The following is a 14,061-nucleotide window of genomic DNA, read 5'->3' as shown; positions in this document are numbered from 1 at the left end:
ACTCCCTCTCACCTCCTCCCTATGCCCTCACTCTCCCTTTAAAACTCCCAGTAACCTGTGTACAAATCAAATGGAGATCCGGTCACTGGGGACTCTCCTCCCTGATGCAAGAGTAGATTATGAGCTAAAATCTGTCCTGACCACTTTAACCAGTGTCCAGTTTTGTTTATCTTTTCTAGTCATAGAACACGAAACAATGCCACCCACTGTTCTAAAGCTTTCAGTAGCTCTTATCTCTTTCAAATATGCCTGCTGGTTCCCTGACATGTGAAGGCGGGCCCTGTGCCCAACAGGACACCTGGGAATTCCTAGTCATGGACAGATGCTTCTCCAGGGCCTTTGCCCTCATCCTCTTTATGAAATGCTTCCTTCCACATCACACGGTTTTTCTATATTCTTCTACTCATTTATTCTCTCACTCATTCATACAGGAAACACATTAACTTATTAATGACCGTGTGTCGAGGAGTCCCACTCAAATGCCCTGCCTCCACTTCCATCAAACTTCACTAACAGCTCCAGCCATCTAACCACAGGCAGACCTACTGTGTTTGCTCTACCTTCTCCTTTAAGAATATAATCTTTTCCATGTGTTATTCCGGGGACAGACACAACCTACCATCTGGCCCACTGCCTGTTTCTGTACAGCCCACGAGCTAGAAGTGGCTGTTACATTGTTTAATGGCTGAAAAAAAATCACAAGAAGAATAAAATTTTATGACACATAAAATCATAGATTCTAATTTCAGTGTCCATAATTATAGTTTTGGGGAACACAGACATGCTCACTGGTCTGCACAATGTCTGGCTGTTTTCACGTCAATGTCAACATCAGAGTCGAGTAGTTGTAACAAAAAGCCTCTGACCCAGGAAGTCCAAAGCATTTACTATTTGGCTCTTTTCAGGAAAAGTGTGCCCACGTGTGTGGACCAGGCTGTGCTGCAGCCGGGTTCCTCAGCTCTGGGAAGCAGGACTGTTCAGTGCTCACAGGCACCACTTAGCTCAGTCCCGGCATCTGAACTGGTGGCTTCTCCTTCCCCTACACTGGTCTGCTCTCTATCCTCACAGTAAATAGTCCAGAATCAAAGTGGCAATTCCCACCAGCCCTTCCACCAGCGCCCTTATCTCTGCATGTGCCTTCTGTACTTATTTGTGGGGACTACATTTCCCAGAACGCAATGGGATGTCACCAGCCTCCTGCCTGCTGATTGGCAGGCTGGTGGTGGGCGTGTCTCCCAGACTTTACATTAGATTTTTCTTCAGTTTGAGATTTCAGTGTTTTAAGTTTTTATTTTATGTCAAGAAACATAATGGGAAATCAAAAGCTCATCTTTCATGACAATGAGAATTCTTTTAAATCTTTAAAATATTCCAAGAATGGGTCTTTAGCTCCCATGAGAATGTACCGAAGCTGTATTCTTCCAGTATTCCATAAAATGCTTCCTCCTTTGGGGTCTTCGATTGTGTCACCACCCTTTCTGGACTGAGTAGCGGCTGATGCATGTTTCACAGAATTATTTCCATACAACATATAAGTTAAAATTTAACAAACAGTTCTATCCTGGCCAATATAATAATCTGTCCAAGGTTGTCAGGCATTTTCTTTTAAATCTTGAGTTTAACCACTTATTCTTCACAGACTGGACATTCATTCATCATTAGGATGTTTCCTTTCTGCCACACCTGCCACCCACTTTTTTCTCCTCTTGAAGTATCGACAAAGAAATAACTATATTAACTAAAGCACAAGGATTTTGAGAAACAAAAATGGCTACTGATCGTGTATGTGTTTTTCTCGATCACACTGGTCTTTATTGTTCGTCCCCACTGCCCCCAAAAAATTCTTAGGAAGTCAGTAAAGTGAACAGAACAAAACCTTAATATTTAGTTTTCATGTAATTACGCTTTATTATTCAATTAATTTTTAGGGGAAATATATTGAGAAACAAAATCTGTTGTTTAAAATGTTTCGTAAAACAGTGAGTAAAAATGGCGGTGGAGGATGCTGCATGGGCACACTACCAGGACCAAACTGGAATTACAACTAAAATACAGAAAAACTTCCTGAATAATCAACGGAAGACTCCAAGGACGGAAAGTGGCGGCCGCACAGAGACTGGTCAAAGCCCCCAAAAGAGGGGCAAGTTGGGGTCCGTTTCCTGGGGCTGCTGCTCCATTGACTACAGGCTGGGCGACACCAACAGGCCCGGGCTCTCCCAGTTCTGGGGGCCACAATCTGAACTCAGGGTCTCTAGGGCTGTGCTCCCTCGGCGGGCTCTGGGGAGGGCCCTTCCTGCCTCTTCGCCTTCTGGGGGCTCCCACGCCATCCCTTCTATTTCAGCCTCCACCTTCACTCGGCCCCCCTCCGCCTGACCACACACTGTGTTCTGCGACCTCCGGGCTCACATGACCACTCCTGCGTGTTCACTGGCCCCACCCCTTGTTCACGTGACCCTTCCGTGCTCACGCGACTCTCCCATGTTCACGTGGCCCCACCCCTTGTTCACGTGGCCCTACCCCCTTGTTCATGTGAAGCTTCCATGTTCACATGGCCCCACCCCCTTGTTCACGTGACTCTCCCATGTTCACGTGGCCACACCCCTTGTTCATGTGGCCCTACCCCCTTGTTCATGTGAAGCTTCCATGTTCACATGGCCCCACCCCCTTGTTCACGTGACTCTCCCGTGTTCACGTGGCCCCGCCCCCTTCTTTACAATTTATAATAGCGGAATCTCAGAGGATGGGAGGTAATCAACCACAGACCTTGTGTGCATGTAAGTAGTGGGGCCTTGACTTACGAGTTTAATTCGTTCAGAGGCCGAGCTCCATAAGGAGCTGGTTAACTCAAATTACTCTATCAACTCAATGCAAAAACTCGGCCCAGAGACAGCTGGTATCTCAAAAAACTCGTTAGTCGGGACACTCCTAAGTCAAGGCCCCACTGCCCGAGGGCTCAGACAAGGGGCAGTGAGGGCCTGTTGGGGGGAGGGGAAAAGGGGGGGCAGGAAGGGCAGGGGGGGCGGGCTAGAGGGGGGTCAATAGGGAAAAAATGTAGTACTTTCAACAATAAAGAATTATTTTAAAAAGTAAAAATGTTCTGTAAAGTTATTTTTTAGCGAAAGGGGAGAGCGAGAGGGGGAGAAGGCGCGAGAGGGGAAGAGCGTGTTGACTGGGGTGCGCGCGGGCTGGAGGCGCCCCCCGAAAGTGCGCATTAGCACAGGGGCCTGTCTGAGCGCCCCCCACGCCACCCCTGCCCTGCACGCCGTCTCCCCATCGTCCTCCGCCCGTTCCCACCATGACGGACAATGGAGCCACCGGGACACACCGCCCCATCCCGCACAATCCGAGTCCTGGCGCCACCGACCCTGTCTGGCTCCGGGAGCTCTAGCCGCTCCGGGTCGGCACCCCGCCGCGCGGGCCACGCGGGAGGGAGAAGGGAAACGCGGGCTAGCGGGTGGGGCGGGGGCTCGGCCTGGTGCGGGCCACACGCTTTCTCGTGGGTCCCCGGCGCTCCGGGAACCTGGAGCCTCAAGAGGGCTCGGCGCCCGGTGGCCTCCGCGTTCCAATCGTCAAAGGGCCTCGGGCTCCCTTCCTCCTCCCCACAGGCCCGCGCTCCCGTCGGAAGGGCCCGGGGTGCGAGGAGAGCGGGAGCCGGCGCCACGCGCGTCCGAGGGTGAGGGAGGCCGACGGGAAGGGGACGGGGACGCCGCCTCACCTGCGAGGTGGAAGGCGTCGAACACGGCGTCTCCTCGAAGCGCACCCCCCGGAACAGCAGGTGCTGAGTTGGGCTCCCTCGGGCGATGGGCCGCCCTGTCAGGCTCCCCCCGGCCCCGCCATGACGACAGAACAGAGGGCGCTGAGGGACCCCACCTCCGCTTCCGCGGTGAGTGGCAGGTGCAGCTCCTTGGGACCCTCCTTGGTCCCGCCTCCGCGGTGAGTGGCAGGTGCAGCTCCTTGGGACCCTCCTTGGTCCCGCCTCCGCGGTGAGTGGCAGGTGCAGCTCCTTGGGACCCTCCCTGGTCCCGCCTCCGCGGTGAGTGGCAGGTGCAGCTCCTTGGGACCCTCCCTGGTCCCGCCTCCGCGGTGAGTGGCAGGTGCAGCTCCTTGGGACCCTCCCTGGTCCCGCCTCCGCGTTGAGTGGCAGGTGGAGCTCCTTGGGACCCTCCTTGGTCCCGCCTTCACATTGAGTGGCAGGTGCAGCTCCTTGGGACCCTCCCTGGTCCCGCCTCCGCGTTGAGTGGCAGGTGGAGCTCCTTGGGACCCTCCTTGGTCCCGCCTTCACATTGAGTGGCAGGCGACTCAATTTATAATAGCGGAATTATTATAAATTCCGCTTTTGCGCCAGAGACCCCGCTGCAGGAAGCAAGACTATTTATTTTTTATTTGTTTACACTTTTTAAAAAATATGTTTTTATTGATTTCAGGGAGGAAGGCAGAGGGAGAGCGAGATAGAAACATCAGTGAGGAGAGAGAATCATGGATCTGCTGCCTCCTGCACACCCCCCACTGGGGATTGGAGCCTGCAACCTGGGCATGTGCCCTGACCAGGACTGGTTCATAGGTCCACGCTCAACCACTGAGCCACGCCAGGGGACGCAAGTCTACTTTTAAAGTGATTCTTCTATCATCCAGCATTTATCTTCTACTGACATTTTTATTATTCAAAAATTCTCCCTTGAATAAGAAGAGCAGTTCATCTGGAATATCACAACTCATATGCATCATTAATATCCTAATGCATTCTTTATGGTGGTGAATAATACCCTGAAATGAGAAGTCACTGAAGATAAAATATTGCTCTATCATGTTCCATTATGGGAGGAAATACTTTTAATTAAAGCAATGCCATCGCAACTGGGTGAAAACGGGGAGAACTTGGGATATTTTTCTACCGCCAGGCTCACCTTCCTGTTTGGAATGCCTGATAAAATCAAGTCTTGTTTGACGCATACGGTTGATATGAACCAGCCTTAGAAATGCAGAATCATTGAAGTGTGGTGAACAAATCTTGAGGACCCTCTTACTTGCTCTGCCCTGTGTCCACAAATAGTGAGACCAGAAAACTATTTTGGTAGCATTCAGGTCATTAAACAAGAATCCTTTTGTTTTCAGTGAATTTTCTTTTTGGAGGGAACACTTTATGACCACTGACAAATGATTTGCCTAAGACTATCACTGGTCCCCTTTCTAACTGAATGTAAACTTGAGTTTGTGTGTGTGTGAGCGCCAAGTGTCATTCCATATATCTGTATGTTTCAATATAATTTTTATATTATATTATATAATTTCAATATAATATATTATATAATTTCATATATATATGAAGGCTACTGATACAATAATAACCAGCTATTTTGTGGCTTTCTCTCAGAAATCCATCTTTTGCCATAGTTTATCCATGGGCGATTTGGGGGCTCTTATATATATAATCAAATCATCGGCAACTAGGAATACTTTATCTCATATTCAAACTGTCTCCGTGTCTAATTATATCTGTTCTTACCTCCAACAACACTTGCAGTGGTACCAAACATCCTTCTTTACGTTACACCTAATTCTAACCACCTGTTCCCCGGAAATAGGTGCTGAATTTTGAACTGAATGAGTGTGTGTGTGTGTGTGTGTGTGTGTGTGTAAAATAATGTTAAGATACTATCCATCAATTCCTATTTTATTAATATTTGAAACAAGCCGGAACCGGTTTGGCTCAGTGGATAGAGCGTCGGCCTGCGGACTGAAAGGTCCCAGGTTCGATTCCGGTCAAGGGCATGTACCTGGGTTGCGGACACATCCCCAGTAGGAGATGTGCAGGAGGCAGCTGATCGATGTTTCTCTCTCATCGATGTTTCTAACTCTCTATCTCTCTCCCTTCCTCTCTGTAAAAAATCAATAAAATATATTAAAAAAAAAATATTTGAAACAAGTAGGTTTTGAATTTTGTCAGGACTTGTCCTTATCCTCAGAAATGTCCAAATGGACATCTACTAATATAAAAACTTGTATTCCTGGAGCCTTGGGTATGAGCCACTCTTGGATCCCTGGAATGAACCTCACATGGCCATCGTGCAGGTTTTATGTTTTCATGCCACACTGGTTTCCTTTTTAAATAGTGTATTTCAGATTTCTGTATCAATATTCTTAAGTGCAACTGATCTATGTTTTTGCAAAGTAATTTTTAAGACTTTTTAATCTATGTTATACATACTTGGTGAAGTAAAACTTGGAACTTTTCTTCTTTTGCTATGCTTTGAAATAATTTAAGTAGCCTTATTACGTAGGAATTATCTGAGCTTGTATTTCTTACCAAAAAAATCATTTTACTACTTTATTTTCTGATAATTACTCTATTCAGACTTCCTGCAGTAAACTGATTTTTTCTGGAAAATAATACATTTCATAAAGATTTCAAATCCACTTGCATATAATTGAGCAAAAGGGGTCAATTATAATTGAGCAAATGATTCTCTCTCATCATTGATGCTTCTATCTCTCTCTTCCTCCCTTATAATTTCATTTCCTCTATTTTGATCATTATCCCTTCCCTGCACTTATTTAAATTCAAATATTTAAATATTTGTGCTTTCTCCTTTTTTCTTGACTGTTTGATTATTGATGTTTTCAAAGAACAAATTTATTAATTAACTCATCAGTTTCCTTTTTATCTTTATTAATTCTATCCTGTTGCTTTCTTTTGTTTACTTTGTTGTTCTTTTTCTAGTTTTTTAATTTGGTTGTTTAATTTCTTTTAAAAATTTTATTAATATATCTATTTAATGATAAATATTTTTTCTGAAAACTTCCTTAGTCACATCCCACATAATCTAAAAGATCATGTATTCATTTATAGTATGTCCAAGAAATTCTTCAATTTTGTTTGCTATTTCCCATTTGACCCAAAATTTATTCCATAGTATGCTTTTTAATTTTCAGGTAGAAGGAACTTTTGTGTCTTTTTAGCCTTTTTTAAAAAATTAATTTCTAGGTTTCTTCCATTATAGTCAGGTTTGTATTTCTGCTACTCTTTGGAATTTACTGAGATTTTCTCTGTGGCTTAAAATATGGTCGAATACGGTCCACATTATTTAATGTTGTATATGAAGCCTTGAAAATATGTATACCTTCTTTCGGATTTAAACAGAGGTCAACCTCATTGACCTTTTACATTAAGTAGTTGTCACTTATTTTTTCCAGTTAGTAAGTACAGAAACAAAAATAAAAAGCCATCCATATAAAGGGTATACAGTAAACACCTGTAAGGACGAATGATGAATAACTAGCTGGAACCATCCGATTTAATGTTTACATTTCCTGCAGGAAAATCTACGCTAGCATCATGAACCCATGCTCTTTGGGGCCAAGATCAGCCGGAATAAATATCCTAGGAGCGTGAGCCAGTCTTCTGAAGAAGTCCTGCTTTTGATTAAAAGGTTCTCTAGCTCATCATATTTCTGGGACCATTTCCAGGAGCCCATACATAATTCACAGTGGCTGACTACTCACGGCCAACAATACTTGTTCTCCCAACCTTTGTAACGAATGCAGGGGAGGCCAAAATGAGGGGGGAAAGGGCCATCTCCGATTTCCTACCAACGAAAGCCAAGTCCAGATATATCTCCATGAAACAAATCTGTACCCAGGCTTACGTGTTTTATGTCATGTTGAACATCAAAACCATCTCAGGGGCTGCCCAGTGCCAGCCAGTACAAAATATCAGAAACCATAAGGACAGAGCACATTCCTAGCTAGGGGCCCGAGAATCACCTGGCTCTTCCTCTTTCCAGAACGTTCCAGGAGTTAGTAGTGCTCACTGCTGTGTCATCCCCCTCTGCTCCAGGGTCTCCCCGGCAGGAAGGCCTTCCCCCGCCATCTGTGGCGGGGAGTCCCCACCTCATCACGTGCTGCCCCATCTCCCTGCTTTGCCTGTGGCCCTTAGTTCTGAAATCACATCACACATTTGCTGACTCGTCCGCTGGAAAATAAACATCACGGGAGGGACTTTTCCATTTTCGTGCACAATCATCTCTGAGCTATCCGTAAGGAGTAGGGGCTCAGTTAAGAACCTGCCCAATGAGTAGCGACACTGGTCATGCCCAATTCATGCCCAATCCACAGAAAACAGTAGCGTGCCCATGAACGACCTCCATGTCTATAAGTGACCTCCATGCCCATGAACGACCTCCATGCCCATAAGTGACCTCCACGCCCATAAGTGACCTCCATGCCCATGAACGACCTCCATGTCTATAAGTGACCTCCACGCCCAGAAATGACCTCCACGCCCATGAATGACCTCCACGCCCATGAACGACCTCCATGTCTATAAGTGACCTCCATGTCCATGAACGACCTCCATGTCTATAAGTGACCTCCACGCCCAGAAATGACCTCCACGCCCATGAACGACCTCCATGTCTATAAGTGATCTCCATGCCCATGAACGACCTCCATGTCTATAAGTGACCTCCACGCCCAGAAATGACCTCCACGCCCATGAACGACCTCCATGTCTATAAGTGATCTCCATGCCCATGAACGACCTCCATGTCTATAAGTGACCTCCACGCCCAGAAATGACCTCCACGCCCATGAACGACCTCCATGTCTATAAGTGACCTCCACGCCCATAAGTGACCTCCATGCCCATGAACGACCTCCATGTCTATAAGTGACCTCCACGCCCAGAAATGACCTCCACGCCCATGAATGACCTCCACGCCCATGAACGACCTCCATGTCTATAAGTGACCTCCATGTCCATGAACGACCTCCATGTCTATAAGTGACCTCCACGCCCAGAAATGACCTCCACGCCCATGAACGACCTCCATGTCTATAAGTGATCTCCATGCCCATGAACGACCTCCATGTCTATAAGTGACCTCCACGCCCAGAAATGACCTCCACGCCCATGAACGACCTCCATGTCTATAAGTGACCTCCATGTCTATAAGTGACCTCCATGCCCATGAACGACCTCCACGCCCATGAACGACCTCCATGTCTATAAGTGACCTCCATGTCTATAAGTGACCTCCACGCCCAGAAATGACCTCCATGCCCATAAATCACCTCCACGCCCAGAAATGACCTCCACGTCCAGAAATGACCTCCATGCCCAGAAATGACCTCCAGCAAACCCAGACTCCCAATGGTCTCCCAGCGTGACCGCACCTTGGAATTGGAGGTGGACTCCAGGAAACAGAGCCTGTTGCCAAATCCTTCCGCCGCCAGGCACAGTTTCTGCTGCTCCTTGTGGGCGGCCGCCGTGCACTGCAGCACCACCTCGTCGTCCTGTGGGACAGAGGGACAGAGGGACAGTGAGACATGGGACAGTCTGAACCAGAGCTACAAGCATACACCTCAGTGCACTGCAAACACCAGGGTAACGTAACAACTGCCAGAAAACACACTGCATCCATTCTTGCGGGTTGCGGGGGTGGGGGGGGGGAGAGTGGGGGCTGGACTGGCGGGGCTCAGTGGTTGAGCAACGACCTGTGAACCAGGAGGTCATGGTTTGATTCCCAGGTTGCAGGCTCCATCCCCAGTGTGGGGCGTGCAGGAGGCAGCCGATCCATGATTCTCTCTCGTCATTGATGTTTCTATCTCTCCCCCCCTGCTTTCCTCTCTGAAATCAATATATATAGTTGTGTGTTTTTTTAAAGGACACCCTTTAATGGCTGCCCCTTGCGCTAAGGAAAAAGACCCCAAAAATACGTTAGCCTGCAAGGCCCAACCCTGAGTGGTCTGGTGCCAGCCCAACATTCCCCCCATCGGCCTCCCCTCCGTGCCCTGCTCCCGCCGGGCCGCTGCACCTGCCATCAGACCGGCTCCCCGTCTAGCTAAGACAGACCCATCTTTCACACCCCACGCTAGCGTCCTTTCCAGAGCCTGCCTGCCCTGCGGGCTACCCCAGAGCCTCTGTTTCCTGCTCCGCAGCCCACCCGATACATGATTCCTCATCCACCACTGGATAACTGCTCACAAACCCGGGCTGCCGAGCTGACAAACGGAGCTGCCTTTTAGAACTGGCCAGGTAAGACCCTATTTCATTCCCAATTAAAGCCGGTATGGCAGGATCCCACCGGGAGATTCCTTGGGTACAGGCAGCCAGGACCCAGGGAATGCTGGGAGAAAATGACTGGCCTTGTCTATTACATTGATGATGCCTTCCCACCATCTAAGCCAGCGGTTCTCAACCTGTGGGTCGCGACCCCTTTGGCGGTCGAACGACCCTTTCACAGGGGTCGCCTCAGACCATCCTGCATATCAGATGTTTACATGACGATTCATCACAGTAGCCACATGACAGTGATGAAGTAGCCACGAAAATAATTTTATGGTTGGGTCACAACATGAGGAACTGTATTTAAAGGACCAGAAGGTCGAGAACCACTGCACTAAACCCTGGAAACCAGATGTCCAATGAACATAGATGCTTCAGTCAATGCCTGAGGCAATCACATCACCATCCAACTTAGACGACTGCACATAGAAAATGCTCCTCAAATATATGTGGAGTCGGACCTCCTTTGTTCAACGCTCCTGTATTCTGCCCGGCTGGTGTGACTCAGTGGTTGAATGTCAACCTAGGAACCAAGAGGTCTCGGTTCGATTCCCGGTCAGGGCACAGGCCCAGGTTGCGGGCTCGATCCCCAGTGTGGGGCATGCAGGAGGCAGCCGATCCATGATTCTCTCTCATCATGGATGTTTCTCTCTCCCTCTCCCTTCCTCTCTGAAATCAATAAAAATGTATTTTTTAAAATGCCCCCGTATTCTCCCTGTGCCCTTACAACCCTTTAGAAGAGGCATCTACTATTGGGGGGAGGGAGGGCCGCACTCCAGGCGATTCCGCGCTGAGTAAATAAGACGCGATTTCAGGTGCCAAGCCGGTTACAGTAGGGACACGTGGAAAACAGCCATCGAACAACATCGACAGCTCCTTTCAAACACGCATTCATCACTGAACACATGATTACGGAGGACATAACCCGTGCGAGGAAATCTTAAACCTCCTCAGCACCCGAGCTACATGACTGAGTAAGTCCCAGGTCCTGAACGCATGACTAGGCTCACATTCTGGCAGACGGTAGACAATAAACAAACACACACTAAATCAGTAAAGTATCTTCGAAGTGAAGCTTCCGGGAAAACATTGGGGTCGTCGGAGGCGGCTGGGGTACCGTAAGGAGCCACTGGGGCCTGTACGAACGCAGCCCACAGCAGGATGGATGGACCTGGAGAGCATTATGCTCAGTGAAATAAGCCAGTGGAAGAAAGACAAATATCACATGATCTCACTTACTTGTGGCATCTAAGGAGCAGAATGAATGGACCAACAAAATAAGACCCGAAGCAGGGAGGTGGGGAACAGACTGAATGCCTCGATGTGGGGTTGGGGGGATGAGAAGAGATTAAACCAAAGAACTTATATACTTATAGGCACAGCCCATGGGTACAGGCAATAGGATGATGAAGACTGGGGGGGAGAGGGGGGGCTTAGAGGATGGAGGTAAATGGGGGGAAGAAGGGAGATATCTGTAATATTAACAATAAAAAGTTTATTTAAAAAATAAAAATAAATGAAAGAAAATGGCTGGTTAAAACCAAACAAACAGGAGACCTTCTGGGTTGACTGCTTTGTTCAGGGGACACGATGCTGACTGGGACGGGGTGGCGGCCGTGGACGTGAAGAGCAGTGATCAGATTCTGGGTCTATTTCGAGTTCCCTGGAGGCCTCCTGTGCTCCAGGAACTGTGTTAAGGGGTCAGACGTTTATCTGATGGATTCCATCATCACAGCTAACTTTGGGGGCATATGGCCACATAAAGTGTTATCTGTATGATATGTTTTCTTGTAGCGAGTATATAGTCATCAGAGCGAAGGAGTTGAGAGAATTTATTTTAAAAAGAAAAAAAAGAAGAAGAAGAAGGAGAAGCCCTGCTCTAGCCGGGTTGACTCAGTAGATAGAGCGTCGGCCTGTGGACCGAAGGGTCCTGGGTTCGATTCCAGACAAGGGCACATATCTCAGTTGCAGGCTCCTCCCCAGGCCGGGCCCTGGTCAGTGTGCGTGCAGGAAGCAACCAATCGATGTGTTTCTCTCACACCGATGTTTCCGTCTTTCCCTCTCTCTTCCACTCTCTCTAAAAGATCAATGGAAAACTATCCTGGGGGGAGGATTAATAACAACACAACAAAAAGGCCCTATTTTTACTCTTTTCTTAAAATATATATATTTTTTATTTCAGAAAGAGGAAGGCAGAGGGAGAGAGATATAGAAACATCAATGATGAGAGAGAATCATTGAGCGGCTGCCTCCTGCATGCCCCCTCCTGGGGATCGAGCCCACAACCAGAGCATGTGCCCTGACTGGGAATCGAACCCTCCTAGTGCATATGTCAAGGCTCAACCACTGAGCCACACTGGTCCGGCTTACTCTTGCATGAAGTCTATATTTATTCATTTAAAAAAAACACAGGCAGTTCTCAATTTGCACATTAATACAGGGCCATAGAAATGACTGTACACGCCAAGCTGAGAACATGTTACATGCCCAGGGTTACATACATGTGATTGGCATTTGGCATGCTCTTAAACATCGGCACACATTATGTCATCAACACCCGTGAGGTATGGTGAGAGGTACTGTATCTAATGTCAGAGGGGCAAAAGGCGATACGTTTTTAATTATGCATCTGATGCCTGGTAAGCACGTGGTCTGGCCGGTTTGGAGCACATCCCATAATCCTGGGCATCTCGGAAGTGGTTGCCTTTAAGAGAGTGCTGTGGGCAGTGACCGCGGGCACTGAGAAGACGCACGCCTCCTTTGCCGTTAACTGCAGACATCAGATGAAAGCTTTTACTTGTACATCACTGATGTTAAGTGTGAAACCAACTGGGATTTGCACCCTTAAATAGAGTTAATGCCTAGATTTTGTTTAAGAAAAAAAAAAAAACCAGAGAGAGAAGTACAAGCTATAAACTGTGAATGCAGCCTAGTGCCAATTCCATAAAAATATAATTTGTAGGGAAATTAAAATATCTCTGAAAATGTACATTGCTTAATTCTCTTTTTAAAAAATTACTAAAATTTCCCTGGCCGGGTTGTTTAGAGCATCGTCACCATATACCAAGGCTGCGGGTTGGGTCCCTGAATCAACCAATGAATAAATAAGTGGACTGGCTGGTGTGGCTCAGTGGTTCAGCATAAACCTATGAACCAGGAGGTCATGGTTTGATTCCTAATCAGGGCACATGCCCGGGTTGCAGGCTCAGTCCCCTGTAGGGGGTGTGCAGGAGGCAGCTAATCCATGATTCTCTCTCATCATGGATGTTTCTATATTTCTCTCCCTCGCCCTTCCTCTCTGAAATCAATAAATAAGTGGACCAACAAATCGTTGTTTCTCTTTCTCTCTCTTCTCTCTCTCCCTCAAATGAGAGAGAGAGAGAGGAGAGAGGAGAGAGAGAGAGAGAGAGACTTAACAGTTGTTTAGCCGGCTGAGCTTTTGAACATGGTGGGAGAACCACAGGCAGTTACTATCGGCTGAATCATTCTATTTCCTAAGACATTTCAACATGTTCCCCTGACCTGGCCCGTCAGGAAATTGTCCTAATACATTCCAAAGCTGTCCATTTGCTAGAAATTACTTACCAATACCTATACGCACCCTGCAATCTTTTCGAGTCGGTAGCCATGAGAAAGAAGACCCACTAGCACTGTGAATTCTCTCTCCTCCTGAGACACGCCTGCCTGCAGCCCCATCACCAGCACCAGGCGACACCCAAGCAGGACATGCCCAGCTTGGCACCCGCAAAAGCTCTCACTTTAATTGCTTCCAAAAGGTCCCCGGCAGAAAATGAAATTATGCAAAACTCACCTAAAACCAAATGAAAACACTGTGTGCTCTCGAGTTACGTCAAGCAGTCAGTAATTAAATATCTGCAAAACAGCGGTGGGTGGTGGCCACGTGCCCAGTTATGAACGCGGGTGTGGGAGGGGAACCTGGCTCCATCCATCGCCCATCCTCCTTCCCAGGATTACCCTGCAGTTCTCTCCCATCCGAA

General features: G+C 47.6%; 1 protein-coding gene across 2 annotated transcripts in view; it reads right to left on the bottom strand.

Annotated features, from left to right (window-relative positions):
• The window catches only part of RYR2 (ryanodine receptor 2), a 193,241-nt gene that overhangs the window by 174,305 nt on the left and 4,875 nt on the right, over positions 1–14,061 (bottom strand). For both annotated transcript variants that reach the window (XM_059677752.1, XM_059677753.1), the window contains exon 2: positions 9,172–9,291. In XM_059677752.1, coding sequence (XP_059533735.1) covers positions 9,172–9,291 — 120 coding nt within the window. The remainder of the gene's footprint in view (positions 1–9,171; positions 9,292–14,061) is intronic.

This window comes from Myotis daubentonii, chromosome 20 (genome assembly GCF_963259705.1).
Source record: "Myotis daubentonii chromosome 20, mMyoDau2.1, whole genome shotgun sequence".
Taxonomy (NCBI): Eukaryota; Metazoa; Chordata; class Mammalia; order Chiroptera; family Vespertilionidae; genus Myotis; species Myotis daubentonii.
The sequence above is the reverse complement of the archived record's forward strand: the minus strand, read 5'-3'. Positions and strand labels throughout refer to the sequence as shown.